We start from the raw sequence: 24,177 nt of genomic DNA, 5'->3' as shown, positions 1-24,177 counted from the left end.
CGCAGGTTTGGCCTACAGTGCGCAGGAGGTCAGAACTGAAGGACCACACTTACAATGTCAAGGAAAAGCAAATTCTGAGCAGCCCACACCGAGAGGCATACAGCTTTAGGTTTGCTCCTCCAAACCTAAGTCCCAGTGTCCATTTGCTCATTTATTCAACAAAAGTGTGCGAGACTCCCAAGCGCCAGGGCATGCCCAGGAAAGCAAGAACGTAGGGAGGAAAGGACCTCCAGAATGTGGTCCCTGCTTCCCTGGGAGGGATGCCAACAGTAGTGTGGAGGAATACGCCGGAGGGCGAAGTGATCAGCAATCTTTTATTAATGATAAAGAAAGAAGACTTAGATGATCAAATTTCTAACCAGATCTGAGAACTACACTGACAGTCTTTCTTCTAAAGTACAACAAAAGAAGGCGCCCTTGAAACCTGCCAGTACAGTGGACTCTAGGCCTCACCTCCATTCCAACCAGAACAGCCCTATTTCAGCTTCGTACTTCTTAAACAAGCAAGACTACAATGGGCACTCTGAACAGTTTCTTGAATAAGTTTATGGTGGGGGTAAGACAGGGGCACTATTATTACGATACATGTAATAAATAAAAAGTGACACTAGGTTAAGTCCAACTTAAACAAACCTATGTAAAATAAATCTTGTTTAGACAACTGGAAATTTGATTATGGGCGAGCTATTAAATTACACTACGGCATTTCTGATAAATAATGGCATAGCAATTATCGAACAAAAGACCCATTTTTTAGACGTACACACTGAAGCTGGTCAGAAACAGCATGATGTCTGGGATTTGCCTTAAAATATTTCAGCAAATGAAGGGATCATGGTTAGTGAAATAAGCAGAAAGAAAAAGAAAAATACCAGATGGTTTCACTCATAGTCAGATGATAAAGTACCAGGGGGAAAAAAATTAATAATAATGAACAACTATACACCAAAGACATTTTACATGGGTAGAGTTGGGAATGGGATCAAAAACAGGGGGGGGCAGCGCATGGGACTATGGTGACTGCACATGGTGAACTGGAAGTCCACAGGGATTACAACTGAGATGAAAAAGGCATAAAATGATGTAAAAATAAACTATTATAAAAAAATATTTCAGCAAATGAAACAGGACAGAGGAAACAAGTGTGGCAAGATCTCTCCAACTTAGACCTAGGTGTTGAGCAGTTGTGGGCTCACTGAATCATCCCATCTGCATCTGTTTGCATTTTTAAAAAATGAATTATGGAAATCTTGTCTCTCCAAATACACATGGGCAACCTTCCAAGGCTCCCTGCACCTCTAAAATCAGACTGCTCCATAGAGCAGGCAGCCCAACTTGATCCAACTTCATAAACGCTCTTCTCACACCTCCCCACACCCATATGCCTGAGACACACGAGTCCAATGCAGAAGCCCCCAGCAGTTTCCACTCGGCACAGCACCAGCACCCCTGAGAATGCATGCCAAGATTCCTGTTCTGATTTCATTCTGTCTAACCTGGCACGCTCCTGCTAACTCAGGCCAGCTGAATGCCTCCTTCCCTGCACTTTCCCCTAACGCCTCGCCCCAGTCCCAGGCTGAGTGCTAGCTCTATACCACTCGTGCTGCAACACTTACCACTAGGCACTAAATTGTTTTCTCACATGTGTCTACTCTTCTTGGCTACAAACTCCTTGAAGACACAGACCAGGCCCAGAGTAGCAATGCCATAAACAAAGCAAAGAAGAAGAGCAGTCAAGATATTTTTAGTCAATCTGAAGTGTTCCAAGATTCAAGTGTGTGGTCCAGCCCCTATCAAAAACAGCAAGCTTATCAAAAACACATCTACCTTATGATCCAGCAATTCCACTGTTAGGTATCCACCCAAAAGAAGCAGAACAGGACCTCCCTGGTGGCACAAGGGGTTAAGTCTCAGCACTGGGACGCAAACCTCTGTCTCACTCTCTGCTCCCTGGGCAATGTACTTCAGTAGGGCTGCTCCCCACTCTGTCTCTGGGGAATCCTTTTATGCCCCCCCACCCGACCCCCCCCCCACACACACACCTCTGGCCTACTCCCCAGCTCTCATAGGCCTAAGTAAAACCATTTTAAAAAATGCAAAACAGTAATTTGTAAGGGCTATATGGTCATTGCAGACTACTTACAACAGCCAAGCCATTGAAATGACCTAAGTGCCCACCAATAAGACAAGCAGATTAATAAGCTATGGTATGTATAACCAATGAATTACTGAGCTACTAAAAACAAAAATCCTGCCATTTGCAGCAACGTGGATGGAACTGGAGGGGATTATGCTGCGCAAAACAAGCCTAAAGGAGAAAACAAATACCAGCTGTTTCACTATATATGTAATAGAGAGAAATAAAACAAAGGAACAATAAACCTAAACCAAAACAAACCCTAGAAATCTTGACTGTAGAACTGAAGCTACAAGAGGGAGGGTGGCAGATGGGAGAGAGGGAGCGTGGGGCAGGGTTCAATGCGCTATGATGGAGGATTATGGGTCCTTCACTGGTAGACTCAGGGGTGTGACGTACACCTCAAGAGCTATGAACCTATACCCCAAAATTACATATGATGTTGTAGACCACTGGTTCTTCAATAAAAATAAATAAACCAATAAAAAAAGTTAAATAAATAAACCAATAGACATCAATGCCGCAGGTGGTGGGGGAGGGCCGGCTGGCAATGGAGAAGATAACACCATCACTACAGGAGACAATCCTATGGGGGCGGGGGGAGGGAGGCACTCATGGTTTCCACCAGAGATCTATGCTGAAGAATGCCCCCTTCTCTGCTTATGCCCACCTGACAGGAATCCTGGATCACCTCCATCGCCTGATGTGAATGAGGTGCACTCAGCTAGTTTCGGCCTCTCACCGAGAACATTCTGCTCTGCATCCACACCACATGGAAGGGAGCGGGGAAGCTCCGCCCCGTAGGCAGACATGGTCTCAGCCTGTCCCCAGGTAGAGAGCCCTTTACAAGTCATTTTCCTCTAATCACTTAACTGTTAACAAAGCAACATTTCGAGGTTCATAGGCCTGACTCTTGTTTCTTTTAACAGGCTGCTCATTTGGGAGAAAGAGATGGGTACCTTCACCCTTCCCACAAAAGAAACTTGACTCTGCAAGGTTAACTCAGCAGTAGTATGCAGGCTACACAATGCACATGCACTATTTAGTGTCAGTAAGGCCTTTTAACGGCTGGCTCTGGCTGTGGCTGCAAGTGCATCAGGGCAGCGCAGGGCAGTGTGAGCCGAGGGTGTCAGCAGGGTGAAGAGAGGCACCAGGCTTCATGAAAACAGAAGGGCTCAGATGCAGCAACTGGGGGTAAAAAAGGGACCCAGCTGTCAGGGACGCAGGCAGCAACCAGAGGGAAGGGGGAGGAGACCCGGTGGGTCAGCACACAGAGCTGCTCCCGCCACAAACGGGACAGCCACCCAGAAGAGGACCTGGGGAAACAGGATGGTGTGTGGTATTAAAGACAGGAGAACACCCCAAACGCAGTAGATGAATCTGAACACAGATGAAGGGTTGTTGCTGTGGTCAAGGGAAAAATAAAGCAAGTGCCAAGTGTCACTAATACAGGCACGCAATGCACACAGAGGCTCGTGATATTCTATCCACGTATCTGTAGAAATCTTCTGTGACACTTTTATACCATCAATTTTAAAGATGAAGATAAGAGATTGAGAAATCAAGGAGACCTGCCAGGATTCTACTACTCCCCACCCAACCTGACTCCCCACCTCTGCCCCCCTCCTGCTACCCCTAAAACCATAAGCTGGGAAGTCGGAGCAAATCACTTGGTGAGCAGGAGTCTAGCTGCAGCCAAATCAGCTCTGCTGCATTCACTCAGGCCCGCGAGAACCTTCCCACACAAAGCAAAGCAAACACAGCTTTTGGTGAGAGCATGGGTTCCAGGAAGTATATAGACAAACATGTTCACACTTACAGCTTTGGGAAATTGCCCTGGTCTCCAAAAGGGTGCGTTCTCTGGGACAGAATGACAGGAGAAGGGGAGTGGTGTGCTAACAGGTCTCCACAGGACAGCCAAGACTTAGAAGAAAGCCCTTCAACTTTAGGGTAAGAGACCACTAACTCCTCATACAGGCTGCCACTTCACCACGCTAACCCCGGTCTCCAAGGCAAGGAGGCTCAAGGACATATCCAACTGTCACTGTGGCAGCAATACAATCCTCAAGATCAACAGCCACCCAGGGAAAAAGGAACTCCCAGCGAAGAGCAAGCTGGGAGAGTCAGGCCACCTAATTTTCTGCCTGACAGTGACTGCAGACGGAAGGTCTCCAGTCTGAAGGTCTGCCCTGCCACCACACTGCAGGGTAGCCCCGCAGACCCACTCTCCTCCACAAAAACCCTTCCAGGGCACTCCCACCCCCGCCACTGCCCAGGGTCATACCTCCGCCAGCACCTGCTCGCTAATGCTCCTAGGGGCACTGCCCTTCTTCCTTGGGCACGGCTCTTCCACGGTCACCTTGCTGTCCCCTTTGGCATAGCTGTGCACAGTGAGAACACCCGTCTGCCCTTGGGCTCGGCACGACAGAGGATCACTGGTTTCTGAGTCAGAGGAAACAGAATCCCGTGAAGAACCAGAGCCCAGGCTAGAAGATGATTTCTTTTTGGAGTCTGGAAAGACGAGGCGTCCCCCTACAGAAGGATTCACAGAAAGATCCAAGGCAGCTGCTTCCTGTTCCTCCTCCTCCTCTTCATCCTCCTCTTCCAGTTTGACGTTTTTAAGCTCCTCAAATTTGACTTCACTGGAGTCAGAATAATCTGAAACACACGTGTACATTAGACAGAGCCAGCTTGCTCCTGCACAGCTGGTTTTGGGGAAGGGAGGGTGGTGATGTGCTGAGAACACGGGCATGGCTGTGAACACCAGCTCGATCATTTACAGGGTGTCTCTGTGAGCTGGGCTAACTGCTGAGCCTCTCTGGGCCTCTAGTCTCATCCTCTGGGATTCGAGGTCACTACCACCCGTTTCCAGGCCCTTAACATTCTTATGTGTAAGACATTTGTACAGGCACATAGTGGACACTCAAGTAGCAGCTGCCACTTCCTCAGAAGTCCCCTGCAGGAAATCAAGGCCTGAGCTAAGTACTCGGCTCCCGCAATCTGCTAAAAGGGCAGCCAGTGCCACAGCCCAGATCCAGTGCTATCAGAACACACACCAAGGCCAGACCTGGGAGCAATGTAAGACCCTCCCCAGCAAAGGTACCCTCGACCACCACCCCAATGACTGCTCCTCTACAAGGTCTGCTATACATCCCTCCTGGACACATCACAGGACCTTAGGCCTCGGACAGCTGACTCGGAAGCCGACTGCAGTTCCGATGCCCGCTCACGCCTATTCACTAGACTCCACAGTGTCTCCTCTCCCTCCCACCCCAATATCCACATATTTGGAAATGACTACCAGGCCCCCACAAAGCTCACGCTGTAGCCCACCTCCATGCCTCAGCCTCTGCTCCTCTCAGGGTGCCCCTTCTATGTTCTTCTACTCTGTCTAGGAAACCTACTGATTTGGGATGTTAGTTCATCTTCTCTTCAACAGAAACTTCCGTGATGATTTCCATGACCCTCACCAGGCAGAGGGAAGGGGCCTTTCCTCCACACTACTCACCTACTGTGTGCGCTCCCAACCAAAATTCTGCCCCCAAAGTAACTACACTCCCTTTTCTATCTACCTGGGACCCTGCACTTAATGTGGCATCTAACAAAACAGACATTAGCCAGAGTTGTAAAAAAAACAGCAATCTACTAACCTGGGAAAGCGAGACCATCCTCGACCTGCCGCACAGAGCTATGGGTGGGCCTCACGGGCGCAAGGGCAGCCTGGCACTCGGTCATGTCGTACTGTCCAGAACTCAGCTCCTCCTTGGGGAAGAGCTCGCTCTGACTCACCTCCTGTGGTATTTCGAGACAAACTCGGTGCCTCTTTGTCCCTATACGGTGCTTGGCTAGGCTGCAAGGAGGGGGGCAAACTTTGTAAAAGCTGTGTAGACATCCCACTTATACAAACACACATTCACAGCCACAGCGACCCAAAAGGAATGGCCAGAGCCTGTCAGGCTGCCTCACACTCGGAGCTGCCTCCCAACTGTGGGCTCTAAGACTGTGCACTTCTTTTTGACCTCATCCCATCAAACAGAAAATATGGGTACCATTCCCACCTCACAGACCGGATGTGAAGCTTAATTAAAGGTATGCAGGGGTGCTTCAGAGTACCACCCGTAAGTGTTCCTCCTTTCTTCCCAGCATGGCCCAGGTCAAACTCTCCTCTCCTCAGGACAGATCCTAGGGCTCCAGCACCAAGGACACTGGCTGACTTCAATGGCACCACCCCTGTCCTGGTGAGTCTCCCATGATGGCATTTATGCAAGCTGCACCTCAGCAAACTACAGGCTTGTCACCAGCACTGCCATTTCTAGACAACAGCCATGAAGAAGGACCTGCACAGCCACACTCAGATATCCTGGAGCCCTCACGGGGAAGGAAACTCCCTCAGCTAAGGCTCAAGCACCTCACTCAGAAATAGTGTTTTTTTTTTTTTTGGGGGGGGGGCTCTTTCTGGTAGCACATCCACCACAGCAAGAGTTCTGATCCTAGCCAGGGAGATGACATGGCACAGCCGACCTCTCCTGTCTTGCCCACTGCTCCCCTTAGTAGTATTCAGTCAGTCTACCCATTCTGTTCCCAACTCTCTCTGGTGAAGCCTCTCACCCCCACCCCCACACCTCAGTTCTTGTATGTACAAATAAACAAATCTTTTTAAAAAAAAAAAAAAAAAAGGAAAGAAAACAGCCTCGGGAGGTTGTGGGAACTGCCCAAGATTTCCCTCCCTCAAAGAGCTGGATCCAGCGGCTGCAGGGTTACCTCCTCTTCAGGTCGCCCTCCTCGCCCTCCTCAACCCCTTCCATGTCCTCCTCTGCACACTCATTTGTGGCTCTCAGCGGTCTTTCACTCTCCTTAAGAAACTCGGCAGCTTCTGGCGTGGGGAGAGTATGGTCGATAACTGTGATGTCCTTCCCAGCTTTCCAGAGTTTGTACCTTTCTGGCTGAAACTTCCTCACAAACACATCCATGGAGATCTTCACCATGTCCTTCCTACAGGAGCACTATCAAAGAAACCAGAGGCCTCTGGGTGTGCAGAGCCCAAGGGCCACGTCCCTCTCACCCCACAGTCCCTCCTCCTCCCAGGTGGACTGACACACAGTGGTATGATGCCGGACTGCCTAGGTTGACAGAATGGGCACGCACTGTCCTTGCAGCGCCTTCAAATACAGAGGAAAGCAGGGCAAAGGCACAGAGAATGCACAGCACTGGGGTGAGTCCAGCCAGCGCTCTTGGGTACCTGAGCTTAGATCCCACACTGGCCAAGGCCCCCTTTCCCTGTGACATCAAGCCTAGCAGGGGTCATACAGTGAGGCTACCATGGGTCAAAGTGCTATTGCTACCTGCTAAGAATTACTCAACAGAAAAACTCCAGAGCGGCCAAAGAGATATTTCAGTGTGTGCGTGTGGTTTCAACACCCAAGGGTCTGGACTCCTCCCATTGCCAAACAAGGTTTTGAAAATTCCTATGAATACAAAATGTCAGGCCTTTTGCATCTTCCCAGCCACCTTGGTTCTGAACTCCAGCAGTGCACAGAACTCTTCTAACCACCAGCTGGTACATCTAAAGAGAATTTTGCTCCACCAGACATTTCTAGCCACAGTACCACAAAAAGAAATCAAGCAGACTTACCAGCACAGCTTGTTTGCCATATTCAATCCACCTCCGAGTAGCAAAATTAGTGGACTCCGCACAGTTGAAGCCATGGTTAAAGCCAGCATGGTAACCGTAAGGGAAGGTAATCATGAATTCTCCGGCCTCTTGGGTCACCTGAACAAGAGCAGACCTGGAATGGCTGTACCACATGGCAGAACACTCCAGAACCAGGCTGAGTGCCAGTGCCATGCAAGACACTTGAGTACCAGGGACAAGTCACAAACCACAGGGTCGTGGTGTCTCCTACAAAATACAAAGCCTGGTGCATCAGACACCAAGACTACAAGGCACCATTCCTGCAATTTAACACTGCTGGTGGGATTTGACTATTCTGACATCAGGAAGACAGAGCAGCACCTTTAATTCCCTTGGAGCAAAGAGTCACAAACTACATAGCTAGCTTAGGCCCACACCAGTACGGGGTGACCAAAGGACAGTGTCCACATAAGCAACACCAGCTTACCTTGTCAAAGGGAATTCCATATTTCTTCAACATTAAAGGGGAAATTAAAGTCATTTTATGGCGGAGAAAAGCTTCACAGCTTTGAGCACTTCCAGGGAAAAAGCCTGTTTAATTGAGAATGGGCATGAATTAGCACACTGTTCTATACCAGCTCTGTGTCCTGGAGGGGCTTCACACCTGTGCATCTCATCTGGCATTGGGGAAAGTGGATTCTCCAACCCGGCCTCTATAGATCCCACCAGCTTCAGGCCAATTCTAAGACCCTATAGTGAGCCTCTGGTTTTGCTCACAGTTGGGTGTTCCAAGGAGAGTCAAATGATGTTGGAGGAACTGAGTTCACCCAAGTTATCTCTGTTCTTATAAAGAATTCTAAAACTGTATCGCCCCTTTCTCTATTCGCCTGTAACTTCAATCTTTTTTTAGTAAAACATCCACAAACCACAAGCCCTCCTGAGGAACACATCTTTGAAAATCCACTTTAAGAAATCCAAAGCAAGGCCTTCCCTGGTGGTACAACAGTTAAAGCTGTTAAAGTCCAGCACTGTGAAGCTCTCCACAGCTGCTTCAGCTAGAGTTCAATGCCTGGCCAAGAAGGTGACTCACATGTCTCAGCAGACATTTCTTGTCTTGCCCACTGCTCCCCTCAGCAGTGTATTTCGATCAATCTGCCTGTCCTGTTCCCCACTCTGTCCCTGGTGAATCCTCTCACCGTCCCTGTACCTCTGGCATGTACCCCAGTACTATATGCATAAATAAATCAATCTTTAAAAAAGAAAAATTCAAAGCATTAGGGGGACTCCCTGGTGGCAAAGGGGTTAAGTCTTACCACTATCACCACTCAATCTCCAGCAAGGGAGTGACCCATATGGTACAACAGACCTCTCCTGTCTCACCCATGGCTCCCTCAGCAATGATTTCAGTAGATCCACCTGTTCTGCTCTGATCCACTTTTTTTCTGGTCAATCCTCTCAAAGACCCATGCCTCCCTTCTTCCCCCCAACACACCCCTCTGACCTACACCCTAATGCATCTATGCAAAAAAAAAAAAAAAAAATTTTTTTAATACAAATTATTAAATTTTTTCTTTAACATTTGGGTTTTTAAAGAACCAGACCCGATATGAATGGTATACTATCCCTAGTGAAATAAACCTATGCTTGATAAAACAGAAGCAAAGACAATCTGAGAAGGAATTACTGTGTCTCATCCCTGGGGAAGAGGCTGATTTTAGTGGCGCTGCAAGTCAACTAATCCGCAATCTGGCTCACCACCCCCTTGCAGGCCTGCAAGCACACCTGAGAATGGGCATTTCAGAGCAATCAGCACATCACAGGAGGGCCTGGCTGGGCACCAGGAGACACAGTACCTTTGGCAAGGCGCTCCAACCGCTTCCCGTGCTCAGGGGGAACAGAGTACCTGCAATCACATAAGAGTGTTGGACGCTGAGCAGAGGGCAGCAACGGGAGCTGAGACACAGCTCCAAGGATCAGGGTTTTCAACTTCCCAACCACAAAATGTAGAAAGACATCTGGAGAAATAAAAAATTGAGCTGTTTGGACAGAGGAGTGGGGAGACCACAGAGAAGTAGGGTTGAATTTATATCTTTTACCTTCACTCACAAACTACATCTTTTCTAATATTTACCAAGAGCAAGGATTTATGGTAGGTACTCAATGTTGTACACCTTTACAGTGTTGCTCATGCAACAAATTAATAATTTAAAAAAAGAGAGATGGTACTAACAGCTCCTGGTAGAGCCCGAGAGGCCTAACTGGGATAGAATGAAGAATGGAAAGAGGGTGAAAGAGCATGAGATACTCAGAGTTGGCCCCAGCTGCTGCTAAGCCTTCATCTCCAGAACAGCTACAGTGACTACCTAATAATTACTGACTCCTCTACCCATAGGGTATTTGAAGGCCATAGAAACTGCTTTTCATAAGAAAAAAGGGGGGGGGGAGTGAGGGGAGAGTAAAACTATTTCTAACTGTTAAAACTTTATAATCCCAAAGTGACAGCAAGGCAATTTGAACCTTTACAGAAGATCCCAAAGATTTTTCCATTGTAACAAAAAACTTCCCATCCCAAATACTCATTATGAAACAAAACAGGAGTTGACGAAAATGTTTGTCACCTAAAGGACTTTGGATTCCACCAGGCAACCTTGCACAGAAGTCTCTGGAGGTCCCACTTCACCTGAAGAGTATGTAATAACTAAGAGAACCTTCTCTCGACATGAATATGGAAATCTAATTTCAGAGAACTTAAAACATGGTGAAGACAAAAAAGCTACATTTATAGATTCTAGAAGTCTAGCCATCTAAGGAAGGAAATGGGACAGTAGTTAAGGGGTCATTACAGGCTTAAAAAGGTTTTCTTTTACACCCATCCCCAACCCCCAAGATTAGAAATCAGAAAACATTTGAAAGGAAAACCCATGAGGAGAAGACATGGCTGGAGGTGCTAGAAAAGGAAATGAAACAGATCCAGTATCCATCCACCTGTTCCCAGGATCCAACCCTCAGTGCACCTCCCACCATGCAGTTGTGCGAGACACCAGAAACACGAAGACTGCTAGCCGTTAGGCGCAGTGCTGTCCTCGTATGCACGGTCCCAACCACCCCTCTAGCTCCATCTTCCTGTCTGCTAGGTCTAAGTCTAGTTGCACCTTCCAGCGACTGGCCCCACCCCTCAAGTGTCCTGCTCACATGGGCTGACTGAACTCACTATTCCCTGTCAGAGCTGTGCTCACCCTGGCTAATTATTTCTTCCCCCTCTCATCTGCCCAGCATCCTTTCTGGGTGAGAGGAGGTGCCTCACATCTTGCTCACTGCTGTTGCTCAAAGCATGGTCACTAAAATGCTCAGACCTAGACATGCACCGACGCATGGAGAGAAGAGACAACAAATCTTGTCTCTCCAAATGTCAACAGGAGATGACAACAGCCTGCAGAGCAGGAAGCTTATGCCAAGTAGCCTTGCATCCCATCTTGGATTAAGCACACACTGCTGCTCACCAAGTATTTTTTCCATGAGGAAAAGAAAGCTTTCTATCATCTGAAGAAGTGACTCCAGTCTTGGAAGTCTGCCTCTAAGAAATGCCTCAGGCCTGTTCAGAAAAAGAAATTAGAAAGCGGTAGGGTAGCCTGGAACAGCCTCCGAGACTCAGTAACTCAGCCAAACGCCTGCTTTACGCCCAGTGGTGTTCAGTGCCCTGCTCTTCAAAGTCTTGCTACTCAAGGGTGGTCTGATCGCCAGAGCTCCAACACCTCTCATCACTTGGAATTCCACTAACAATCTAAAATGCCAGTCCCACCCCAAGCCTACTGAACCAGAACCCACATTTGAACAAGGACCCAAGACAGCTCCAAGCACATTAGAGTTTAGGAGCCCCAGTGCCAACTGCAGGCTGACTTTACCAGGACTTTGGTTCTCCAAAGTGCAGATAATTGATGCTGTACAGGTCCATGTCTTCAGTGTGCCAGGCAAAGGACGTCTTCCACATGCCGAAGTACAGGTAGGGGGTGTTGACACCCTCAATGGTGATCCCACTCTCCTTTTCCACCAAGTCCAGGATTGTTTTCAGTCGGCCAATATTCCACTCATCAACATGCTGCAAAGAAAAGTGGGCAGCTGAGGCAAATTACACTGACTATATAAACCAAGGCTCAACCTACAGATCAGAGCAGGTCACAGGTGAACTATCACCTCAAAACATGGAGGTGGAATAACGTCAAAATTTCTAGACACGGAGACCACAGTTTGCCTCACTTCACATAGCCACCCTCAACGCAGATGCCATTAGCCTGGGGTGGACTCGAGGAGGGCAAAACCAGTGAGTTAGTGGGCACCAGCATGTGGACAACCACCAGGAAGAGAACTGCCACCGGCTCCAGACCCCAGAAGGAAGCTAAAGAAAGTTAGGTCCAAACAGAAAGAGTTCTTACACTACAAAAAACACAACACTACTCAGTCATAAGGCAAGAGAATGTCATTTAGAGTAAAACAGGAGGACATTGAGGGACTTATATGTAGCAAAGCAAGTCAGAATGACAAAGAAAAACAGAACATTTATGTTCTAGATAATCTATTTTCCTAAGTTTTAAAATACCTATAAAAACCAGCAGGCCCCTCCCTGATGGCACAGCAGGTTAAAGTGCAGTACTGCAAGCTGGTCATAGCCGCTTTGGTGGAGTTCAATCCCCAGCTGGCCCTGGAGGTGACCCAAATGGTGTGGCAGACCTTTCCTGTTCCGCCCATTGCTCCCCTCAGCAGTGTACTTTGTTGATCTGCCTGTTCTGTTCCCCACTCTGTCTCTGGTGAATCCTCTCACTGCCCTTGCACCTCTGGCCTGTACCCCAGTTCTGTATGCACCTCTGGCCTGTACCCCAGTTCTGTATGCATAAGTAAATAAATCTTTAAAAAAAAAAAAAAAGCAGATACTAATGGAGTGAAGTTTCTGAGGTTAAGGGGGAGGGTGGCAAGAGTCAAACGGGGATAGTAGACAGCGGGATGGGAACAACGGAAAATACATGGGTGTTAACTGCAGTAAGCTCTGACTTTGAGCTCCAATCACCACTGTGTCTTCAGTAGAACGTCTACAGTGTGACACAAGGTGTCCTCCTGAGTTGTCATGATCAGCCGGAAGCCCATCTCCTGTGTCCCAGGTTTCTATGCCCTGCTTCTGTACATCCCTACCCCAGACCATAATTACCTTCCAGCCATTAATATCTATACGATTCACTTCTTATTATGCAGAAAAACTGTCATCCACAAACCTAGAGCCCACTTTTTAAAGTTCTTACTTTCAGTAACATACAAAAACATTGAAACTGAGTGTTAAGTCCTAAAATGCCCTACAGATTTTTTAAACATCCAAAATGGTCCCAAATATTCGTTTTTTCTAACATATCTAAAACAGTTCTTCATGCCAAGAACTCCATCCCAAGCCGATGCAATCTGTTCAAACAGCTTTTATTACAGAATCTACTTTGAGGGCTCTGAAAATCTAAATACATTTCTCTTCTTAAATATACATGCCCCTTTCATTAGATTAGTCAGTGATCTTTTTTCTGCAGAAACCACACTGCCTCTCCCCCAACATTTCATTTACTGTGATCCCACCCTTTCAAGAACTCATCAGCTACCACCCACAGACTATTCTAACAGTCCTTGCAAAGAGCACCATATCATTCAATTTACATGTGGAGTGGGAGAAATAAAATTCAGTCACATGCAAAAAAACCCACAATAAGTGAGCAGAGCACATCGAGTGGTAGAGCAGTCCTTTGTTCATCCACCCATTCAGCAAGCAGTTTTTAGGTGCCTACTAAGTGCTGGGCAGATAAAAATTGCATCTCATTACAAAACCACAAAAACACTGGCCAGAGTTTCCCATCTCACCTTCTCATAAAGAGTGCCATTCACATCTGCACCATAAATTGGAGGATTAAATGTGAGGTTCTTCCAATATTTCCGCTCAAGTTCTTCAAACTCACTGTAGCGTGGGGTACAGTACCTTTTAAAAGTAAAAACAAGTGTTAAATCACTTAGAAGAGACTAAATTAGTTGGGCATTATGAACGGCAGAAGGCAAAATCCCCAGTTCTCAGGAATAGCAGGATATTTGAAATGAGTAGAATGTAAATTAACCTAGGCTTTCAAGGCTGAAATCACTCCAACTCACCCAGTATCACCTAGGTGAGCTCTGAGCCAGAGGAAGGCAATCCACATGCAAATATAAAGCCATCTTTCTTAACAGGCCTGGGATCTTTCAAGACTACAAAAACTAGATCCTCCTACTGACAGAAGGGCCTAGACTTCCAGGAAGAAAATAGGCTTAGAAACTAGTGAGAACCAACAACTACAATTCCTTCTAAATCCACAGACAACCAAAGACAGTGAAGCCCTCGGGAAGCACCCCTTTCTGGCTCCAGTGTAAGGAAAGTGGGTCCAAGAGGGCTCGTGTATGTCACTGCCAGACTCCCAACAGTGACCTACACTCAACAATAATGTGTAACAACAGAATGTTTAAGTTTAATGAGTGTCAAACTTTAGCTAAATATACATTTCACACTTGTGCAAGCACACACGTTTGTAACTATTTGTCTATGTCTATCCCCGCTAACAAAGTCTTAAAATATGTATCCTCGGCCTTCCCTGGTAGGTAGCACAGGTTAAAGCACAGCACTATGAAGCTATCCACAGCATGAGTTCGACCCCCAGTCAGGGAGCTGACCCACATGGCACAGCAGACCGCTCCTGTCTCACCCACTGCTCCCTCCGCAGTTATTTCAATAGATCCCCCTGTTCTACTTCCTACTTTGTCTCTGGGGAATCCTCTTCACCCCCAGCACCTCTGGCCTGTACCCCACTTCTTATATGCATAAATAAATCTTTATAAAAAAAATCTATTGTCTTTAGCTTAGTAATACATACTGACAGCTATTCCAAAAATAATCTTCTAAAAATTTCAAACGATTTAAAAATTATGATGCAACAATTACATAGTATATAAAACTACTATATTTGAAAATATATACTAAGTAGAAAAACTAATACACACTAACTCAAATACCAAAAAAATATTATGAATACAAGGGTGTAAGATCAAAATGAAAGTGTGTGCAGAAAATAGGGTAAAACACACTCTAAATACTGCCTTACATTTTAATGTCAATCTAACAAAGTTTAGGATCCTAAGTTCCCTTTGAACTATAAATAATTCTTTGACTACTAACTTATCTGCTTTATAAACAGATTTTTTCTTTCTGAGTTTTTTTTTTTTAAAGGTTTATTTATTTATTCATACAGAACTGGGGTACAGGCCAGAGATGCGGAGGGTGAGAGGATTCACTAGGGACAGAGTGGAGAGCAGAACAGGCAGATCAACAAAGTACACTGCTGAGGGGAGCAGCAGGCGGGTCAGGAGGGGTCTGCCACGCCATGTGGTCACCTCCAGGGCAGGTGGGGATCGAACTCATGCGGAGGTGGCTTAAGCTTCTTAGTGCTGTGCTTTAACCCGCTGTGCCACCAGGGAGGGCCCTTCTGGGTTTTCTTAAAGTTGACTGACCAGACATACAGAAATCAAAGGTAAGACTGACGTATTTTGCATGAAGGACAAAAGTAGAGGACTGGTTAATTTAAGAGGAAAAGAGGTCTCCTGAAAGAAGAGAAGGCCTAGCACTTGCTGACAAGAGCTCACACACGGGAACCCCAGGTGAAGCAGAAAGCAGGGGTGGTAGGCCCAGAGCGCAACTAGAAATCAGACCTGAAGGATGACACAGCCTTTCAGCCAGAGCATCTCACACTCAACATTCCTTCTACGAAGCCTCTCGCTAAACAGCAGGTGGCCAGCAATATAAGATACTTTTAGGGTCTCTCTGGTGGCACAAGGGGTTAAGTATCAGTACTGCGATGCTATCTGCGGCTACTACAGCACAAGGTTGATCCTGGCCAGGGAGGTGACCCACATGGCACAACTGACCTTTCTAATCTCCCCAACTGCTCCCCTCAGCACATATTTCAGCAGATCTGTCTGTTCTGCTTGGTGAATCCTCTCACCCCACCCCATTCTCCCCGCCAACCTCTGGCCTGTACCCTAATTCTTATATGCATAAGTAAATCTCTTTAAAAAAAAAAAAGAAAAGACACTTTTAAAGAGTAAAAGTAGTTGATAAAACTAGATGACCAAAGGCCTACCTGGTGGCACAGGAGTTAGATACACAGCACTATCAAGCTAGAGTCAGCCACTGCTGCACCAGTTCAATCTCACGCCAGCATGGCACAGCAGACATCTCTTGTCTCGCCCATGCTCCCCTCAGCAATGTATTTCAGTCGATCTGCCTGTCTGTTCCCCACTCTGTTCCTGGTAAATTCTTTTTTTTTTAAAGATTTGTTGATTTATGCATACAAGAACTGGGGTACAGGCCTGAGGTGGGGGGTTGAGAGGATTCACCAGACAGAGTGAGAAGTACAACAGGCAGATGGACTGAAGTACAATTCCGAGGAGAGCAGCAGATGGGTTAACAGAAGTCTGCTGCACCATGTGGGCCACCTCCTTGGTCAGGGATCAAACTCATGCCTCACAGCTTCAAAGTGCTACACTTTAATTTACTGCACCACCAGGAAGAACCCATAAATGGACAAATCTTTTAAAAAAAAAAGGGGGTGGGGGGGACGGGAGGAAAAATAAGGAGTCCCTCATGGATATGTAAAATAAAGGAGGATCGTGGGAAGGCAGAAGATCTAAGAAAGAGGATTGAGAAGGAAGAGTCAGAGTCTAATGTAGGTTACACAAAATTCACTGTCTTGTAAATCTGAGCTAACATGAGAGTTTAACACTAAAACAGCAGGCCTGAACAAAAAAGTTTCTAAAAGAGACAAGAACGTATGTACAGATGATGCTTCCATGCTGACAGAAACAGCAACCCGCATGGTTTCTTATCCACATTTTGTTCATGTTTAAACGGACACAGGAGAGAACAGTTGTGGGCAGAAAGGGGTCTGAGCACTGGTCAAGACCAAAAGACCCATAAAGAAGAGATTAAGTTAAACTACCACAGCACTTTTTGATAAGCAGGTGGTATCAATAAATCCAGTAAAGCTCCTTTTGGATCATCTCCAACTTTCTCCTTCGCAACTTGCCAACTTACAGGAGTCAGAAAATGATTCCATTTTTTGTTAGAAACAACAGGATTACTTTAAGTAAGAGTGTGGACAAGTTCAGACTGTGCCAGTACTGACAGGAGAAATGCTTCTATTAAAGGGCAGAGGGAGACACGGCAGCAACAGAGACGGCTGTGAGGGTGACCTGTTGGGTCCTCGGTGCTGACAAAGGAAGGACAGTGTTTTCACTCACTTATCACTATTAGCTATCTTGCGGAACTCGCGAACGGTCATGGCTTTCTTCTGTATGTTGTACTGAGTAAAGAGGCCAGACTGCCCAGTCACAAGTTGCTGGATGGGGGCAGGAATGACCAAATCATCAATATCATCATATGATGCTCGGGGCTTCCACTCCTTTGGAGGAACAACCTGTAAAGACCACAGAAACAAAGAGATCAGAAATCCGGCCAGCCCCTAAGCGCAACAAAGCCCACTGTTACCCTAACATTGATCCAGTTCTGCCACTAAGCAAATGCCCAGCTGCAAGACCTCTGGTAAGGATTATTTATCCTTAGCCTCATATCTTGTCTGGGTGCCAAGGGAGGCGGCTGAAGCGCTGATTCTCTTTCAGTCTAACAGCAAGTCCACCTGAGAAGCCAAATTACTCAGTGCTAGATTTGACTACAGTGAGAAGTAGGACACCCAAGCACTCAGTGACAGGGAAACACTTAAGGTACCCATCTCTTGACTTTTTATCGCCCTTTTCAAGAATCCAAGCAGCTCCCCCCCACACACCTAAAAGACGTTTGAGAGATAAAAGGCATTAGTTTGCAATACACTCTAATCTCATCACTTGGCTTTTAGTACAGCTCAAGGATGTTAAGTCCTACTGCTGCCTTCAGTCACAAAATCCTGGCCCCTGGGCACCTGGTCCTGGTGCTCCTCACCTTTGCCAGTCCAGCCCGGTGTGCCCCTTGGGATTCAATGTAGGCAATGTAGCGACTGAAGTTCCGGAACTCCTCCATGGTCGGATAAAAGGTCATTATGCGAGCAGTGGGGTTCAAGGTTTCAGATTCAGAAGCCATTTTCCCTCTTTTTGGGGTCCCTTTGGTCAGAGTGGACTCTGAAGAAATACATTAAGAGCACAAGATTACATGACATATAGTTTAAATAAAATGTTCAGGAGGCCTCCCTAAGTGGCACAGGGGTTAAAGACAGTGCTTTCAGGTTACTGCCAGCTACTACACCCAAGTCTGATGCCAGGCTATCCAGAGAAATGACTCTCATATGGCGCAGCTGACCTCTCCTGTCTCTCCCACTGCTCCCCTTGGCAGTATATTTCAGTAGATCTGTCTGTTCGGCTCCCCACTCTGTCTCTGGTGAATTCTCTCACCCCCTGTATCTTTGGTGAATTCTCTCACCTTTGGCCTGTAGCCCAATTCTTGTACACACAAATAAATCGTTAAAAAATAAATAATGGGCCTTCCTTGGTGGCACAATGGATCAGAGCCCAGCACTATGAAGCTATCCACAGCCACTGCAGTAAGAATTCAATACCCAAAGAGGTGACCCACGTGGCATGGCAGACCTCTCCTACCCAGCCAGGTGCTCTCCTCAGCAGTGTATTTCAGTCTGCCTGTTCTGCTCCCCACTCTATCTGGTGAATCCTCTCACCACCCCTGCACTCTACCCCAGTTCCTATATGCATAAATAAATAAATCTTTTTTAAAAATCAAAAAATTAATGCTGAAAATGTCAGTGCTGAGAATAGTAAAAGGGTGTCAACAGAAATTCTGAAGTGTTAAGACCTCACACCTGGAATATACCTCTAGGTGAGCTATTTAAATTAACTAGAAATGCAGATAAAGGATGTCTGAAAGAACCGGATGTATCAACAGTGCTCCTTATTTAAATGGAGACATTGTTTCAGCTAAAAAAGGCAACTAATTATCTGGCCCTATGTCCTCCCTAACAATAGGGTTGCCCTGCCCATTCTTTACCCTAATCTTTCAAGTTGCTCTTTAGTAACACCTTGACAATTGTTTCTCCCCTTATTAAACAAAATATGCTACAACCAGATTTAAAGAGAGATCCCCATCCATAGGGTACAACTTTGAAACAGGATTTTAGAATATTAAAAGGAGCTACTTGACTACCAGATTACAAAGTTTAAGGGTTAAAAAGCACTCTGATACTAGTAAACATTATGTTTGTTTTTCTTTAAAAACCCCAAAGTGTAATGGCTCTGGTATCTAAATTAATATGTAGTTTCAGCAGTTCTAGAAATCAAACTAGAGCAGTAGTTCAGCTGCACTATACCTAGAACTCCAAGGACAAAATTTAAACAAAAAATAAACTGGCGATACAGGACCAACTTTGTAACTACCTGCAGCAGGTAAAATAAAATTGCTTCTTTTTACCTGAAGCCCTCAGCTAAATGAAGACATAACCAATGCCTGGCAACACAACAGACCAGTTAAGCTGAATGACGACCAAACACCACATAATACGGGCCTCTTTAGAAACAAAAGCAGTATGTGCTTCCTCTACTAAACTTCATCATGAAGGTTCAACAGTTCTCCCCAACTCTGGGCCCCAAAGCCATAGCAGTTCTACTCCAAGAGTCCCCTTAAGAGCTGGAGAGTTCAGGAGGGAGGAAATTACTTCCAACAGCCCAGCGATCAATCAAATAACAGTTTGGGATGACAAGGAGCAGAAGGCTGTCTGAGGTGTAAGCAAAGACAAGCCTCACTACCTGCATCTCTTAGGCTTCCATTCCCCCACGTTCATGGCCTGGGGTTTTCATGCACATTGCCAAAACTTTGCATGTTAGATATCTGTTATAACTGCTTTACATATCAGGAATTTTCCCACAGACCTGTAATATACTTCTTCTACTCTCTACGCCGCGTTATATCATAACTACACCCAGAAAAGTCCTTTGCAAGAGCAGATCCAAGTGAAAGAACCTGAAGCTTGTGCAACATTAAGGACCCTCTTTAAAAAAAAAAAAAAAAACACAAAGTATCTCACTTTCGCAAATTTTACAAAAGCACATAATCACCCGATTATAGAATCTGGGCCCATACCAAGGCCTTGATACTCCTGAGTGAGGCTTCATCGCCTCTGGCCTTATTCATCTTTGTATGCCTAGAACCTAGAACAATGCACGACAGAAAACGCACTCAGTAACTATTGACTGATTTCCTCGGCCTCACTTCAATTGTTCATTCCCTTTCTTCAAATGATTCCCTTCCCCCCAACCCATTCCCTGGGGATAGCTCCGGTTCCCCGACACCTTCCTTCCCCCATCCAGCAACAAAGCGAAGTGGCTGAACAGCACCGACTCCGGAGTCAAAACAACTCCGAATACGGATCCGGTCCCTGCCATTTATGAACTGCGTGACCTTGGCTCTGGGAGCAGCGCGAGCCTCAGTTTCTCCACCTGAGAAGTGGGGATCCAACCTCCTTGCCTACCAGGGTTGCTGTAATTAACTCAGATGATGCAAGCGAAACACTAAGCAGTAGGCCGAGTACTAACCCACTCAATAAAGGCAGGTGTCGCTAACAACCACATCCAACTCCCGCCCCCTGCCCTCCCCGGCCACTTCCGCGGCCATCGCTCCAAAGGCAGCGCCCCTTCCCCGCCCCTCCCCCCGCCGCGCCCAAGGTCCCCGAAACTCACCGTTTGGAGGCCAGCCCCTCCCGACCCCGCCGCCTGGGCGAGTGAGGCCCGGCCGCAGGAAGAAGAAAATAAGGCCTAGTGGACCTGGCCCCCCTCCCCGACGTCCATTGGCCAGAAGGAATTGGAAAGGCCCTATCTCGGGAACCATTTCAGAAGCTGCTGCTCCCATTGGCCCAGAGGCATGCCTGTCACTCACCTGAAGGCAACCCCGCCCCTCCCCCACCGGACTCACGGTCATGGCCACAGCAGTAACAAATCTAAAGGATCCCAAAACCCTGTGGCTCTTACCCGAAGCCCACCGCCCCAGCAGGGCTGAGGCCCGACTTCGGCTGTCGCCACCCGCCGACCCTACTGCTTTTCAGGCCGGCGAAGGACAAAACTCCGCCTCCTCTAAGTCTGCCTCTGCGCAGCCGCACAGGGCCGCAGAGGCAGCCAATCCGAGGGCCGCGCTGCTCCCGCCAACAGCCAATGAGCGCGCGCTGCAGTCGCCCCAAAGTCCGAGAGACCCATCTGCTTAGCCTATGAGCGTTGCTCGGGCTGTTGCCAGGAGGAAACGCGGTACCACTCGGGACCGCGGCCACTGAGCATCTCCGCAGACCCGCGGAGCTAGCCAATCACAGGCAGGCGTCTGGCCGCCCAAGGCTAGTTAGTTAGTATTGAGAGAGGAGGAGAGTGCCTAGCGATGGGATGGTCGGGAAGAGGAAGGGTGATGAGATTATTGTGGGATATTTCCAGTGAGGCAGTGGAGCACAGGCTTTTGGAGGTGAGTAGGGCCCTCGCCTGAGGTGGAAGTGCTGAGGGACTCCTCGGGGCATCATCGGAGCGGCCGGAGTGCCTGATGAAGTGACCAACTTGGCCCGCTTTGCCCGGGCTGTCTCTGTTTTTAAAATTGAAAACCACGTGTCCTGGGAACTTGAAGGGAACAGTTCCTGCAGGGGAAGGAGCTCTGTGGGTCATTAGGACAGGTCCTGGAGGGGTGGGTGTCCTTAGGGTCATTAAAAAGCAGTTCCTTCGTGAGCGGGGACTTGGGGGTCATTAGGAGCAGCTCTTGGGGCGGGCGAGAAGAAATCCTGGAAGTCATTAGATGCAAGTCTGGAAGGCTAGGGGGTTCCTAGGACTTATTAGGGGCGGCTCCTGAGAGATGTGGGTCCCCTGAAGGAACTCCCTATTGTCAAGGTGATGAGAATGGAGGTACACAGAAAGCTTCTATAGGTCAAATACAAAGCTAAAATTACCAACACCCAAAGTCATATAAAATGTACAGAATTACCCATAATTGAGTAATGACCTAATGCATTGCAAATAGCTATGGAATCAGCTCTAAATTAAAAACCAGGCATGCCTCTTAGCCTGGGTTTTCCCTCAAAATAGAAAAGATTCTATTTGCCTTGAAAAATTGCTGACACATGTTAGCCAAAGGGGTGGTATTGCATAGAATGGCAGACCAGTGATTTATCCCCTGGGGTGCATGCTTCTTTTAGGATTAAAAAAAGAAACTAGTCTACTTCAAAAAGAAGGAACTTTTACTCAGCTTTCCCTTGGTGCAAAAGTTCACTCTGGACAAAATGTAACAATCTTTGCCTCTAAAGGTAACTAACACTCACCATACACCATACATGGTAGGGATTTTGCCTTAAGCAGTCCAGAGTCACCAGGCAGACTACGGGCTGTAACAAAAGGTCTGGAGTCTTTCATTTGTGTGGATTGAATGGGTAAGAAATTTACCAAGTCAGGAATTCCAAGTAAAACGTTTCATTCTTCATCTGCTAATCGTGAAAAACCTGGCGGTGCTCCACAGCACTTTCATAAAGTACATACTGTTAACCAGAATAAAAAGTACAAAAAGATGTCCCCTACCCTATTGGAGAAAAGATGTAAGAAAATGCTTGAATCAGAAAAAGCACATTCTCCTCAAGTTCTTAAGACTTTTCCCTCCAAAGATTGCAAAACTGAAAATGGTTAAACATTTGACAAGAATCAAGCCCCGGAAGTTGCCAAAGGACTCCCGGCAGAGGGGGTCATGGCTAACATATGCCTCAAGAGCAATGGGTAAATGGGTAACTAGTTGTGGAGTGGCACCTAAACCCTCTGGACCACAAGGCAACTAAATCTGGCCCTTCCTGGTGGCGTAACAGGTTAGGACGCAGCACTGCACACTGGCGGCAGCCACTTCAATGTGGGTTCCATCACCAGCCCCAAAGGTGATCCACATGGCGCAGCAGACCTCTGCTGTCTCACCCACTGCTCCTCTAAGCAGTGTGTTTCAGTCAATCTACCTGCTCTGTTCCCCACTCTGTCTCTGGTGAATCCTCTCCCCCTCTCCACCTCTCGCCTGCACCCCAGCTCTAGTATGCATGAGTAAATAAGTATTTTTTAAATAAATAAATGCTTGCTTTGACCTGAGATTTCTACCCAGTGATGCCTCAAGAAATGCCAGGCATAGATACCATCAGATGTACCAGTCAAGGTAACTGGTAACTAGTAAGCTGATAACAAGTTCTGGGGGCTGACTATGATGAATACCAGAAATACATCTGTGATGGGCTGTTCTGATAGGCTGTTTGCTTATGGCTGTCTTTATTTAACTCAGTGTGAAAAGGCCAGCTACAGGTGTGTTGGCAGAACAGTTTTTTTAGGCTGTTTTGCCAACCATTTGATCTTGCTAAATTTTTCACTGGTGATCTGAAAATAAAGTGTTTCTTACAGATTAACTCCTGTCTCTGTTCATTGGCATCTGTAATGACAGGCAGCAGAACCCAGCCATGTCTAGTAACATTTTTCATTAAAATATTTTGGAAATAGGAAGAAAAAAAAGGACGGAATAAAGGACATTGGGTAGACAACCAATAGTTACAATAGATATTGATATTGAGTAACTCACATATTGGCTGAGTTTGAAGAACCCAACTCGAAAAATAATGGAAAACCACCTAAACCATGGCACAGAATTCATCTGCCACTCTCCTTGCTGCTGTCCCCAAGCTCATTGTGCTGTGAGCTTGCCTCACAGACTCCACTAGCCCACACTGGATACAGCCCCGAGCACTTGCTGCCTGGCTGGCTCGGCCAACTTCTCCTTGAATCTGATTTTGCTACACACATTTTCCACTGCTGGCTGAGAGGATTTTCCAAGATATCTGCTACTTTGTACCACGAACCTCCATTTACTTTATGCACATAATAGGTGTAGACTAGATCAAGTTCTTTTGATTAACATTCTCCCATTTACACAACTAGTGTCTCTCGGACACTTTTGAAACCAAAGTTTTTGTTTTTGTTTTTTTAAGATATATTTATTTATGCATACAAGAGCTGGGGTACAGACCAGAGGTGCAGATGAAGGGGAAGAGGATTCACTAGAGACAGAGGGGGGAGCAGAACAGGCAGATTGAAGAAGTACACTGCTGAGGGGAGCAGAGGATGAGACAGGAGAGGTCTGCTGTGACATGTGGGTCAGTTCCCTGACAGGGCTAGAACTTATGCTGCCCTGGCTGGTGATAGCTTACTATCACTGTTTTAACCCTGTGCCACCAGGAGGCCCTAGGGTATTAGTTTAAGTCACATATATATATATTTTTTAAGATATATTTTTATTTATGCATACGAGAACTGGGGTATAGACCAGAGGTATTGG

General features: G+C 46.7%; 1 protein-coding gene and 1 pseudogene across 2 annotated transcripts in view; one reads left to right on the top strand and one right to left on the bottom strand.

Moving 5' to 3' along the window:
* KDM4A (lysine (K)-specific demethylase 4A) overlaps positions 1-20,956 on the bottom strand; it is a 37,171-nt gene extending 16,215 nt beyond the window's left edge. The window contains exons 1-11 of one of the 2 annotated variants that reach the window (XM_004678894.1): positions 20,832-20,956; positions 17,806-17,981; positions 17,112-17,287; positions 13,656-13,770; positions 11,672-11,865; positions 9,623-9,672; positions 8,257-8,360; positions 7,770-7,907; positions 6,899-7,140; positions 5,788-5,987; positions 4,422-4,795 (exon numbers count right to left, since the gene is read on the bottom strand). In XM_004678894.1, coding sequence (XP_004678951.1) covers positions 4,422-4,795; positions 5,788-5,987; positions 6,899-7,140; positions 7,770-7,907; positions 8,257-8,360; positions 9,623-9,672; positions 11,672-11,865; positions 13,656-13,770; positions 17,112-17,287; positions 17,806-17,943 — 1,731 coding nt within the window. In that variant the 5' untranslated portion in view covers positions 17,944-17,981; positions 20,832-20,956. Of the gene's footprint in view, positions 1-4,421; positions 4,796-5,787; positions 5,988-6,898; positions 7,141-7,769; positions 7,908-8,256; positions 8,361-9,622; positions 9,673-11,671; positions 11,866-13,655; positions 13,771-17,111; positions 17,288-17,805; positions 17,982-20,543; positions 20,585-20,831 lie in introns of those variants that run through there. The other variant, XM_012722446.1, reaches the window with a different exon arrangement.
* Positions 20,957-21,230: 274 nt separating this feature from the next.
* Positions 21,231-24,177, top strand: part of LOC101625005 — a 6,494-nt pseudogene continuing 3,547 nt past the window's right edge.

This window comes from Condylura cristata, unplaced genomic scaffold (assembly GCF_000260355.1).
Source record: "Condylura cristata isolate star-nosed mole 26May11 unplaced genomic scaffold, ConCri1.0 scaffold00008, whole genome shotgun sequence".
NCBI lineage: Eukaryota > Metazoa > Chordata > Mammalia > Eulipotyphla > Talpidae > Condylura > Condylura cristata.
Note: the sequence above shows the minus strand (reverse complement) of the source record. Positions and strands in the feature narration are given on the sequence as shown.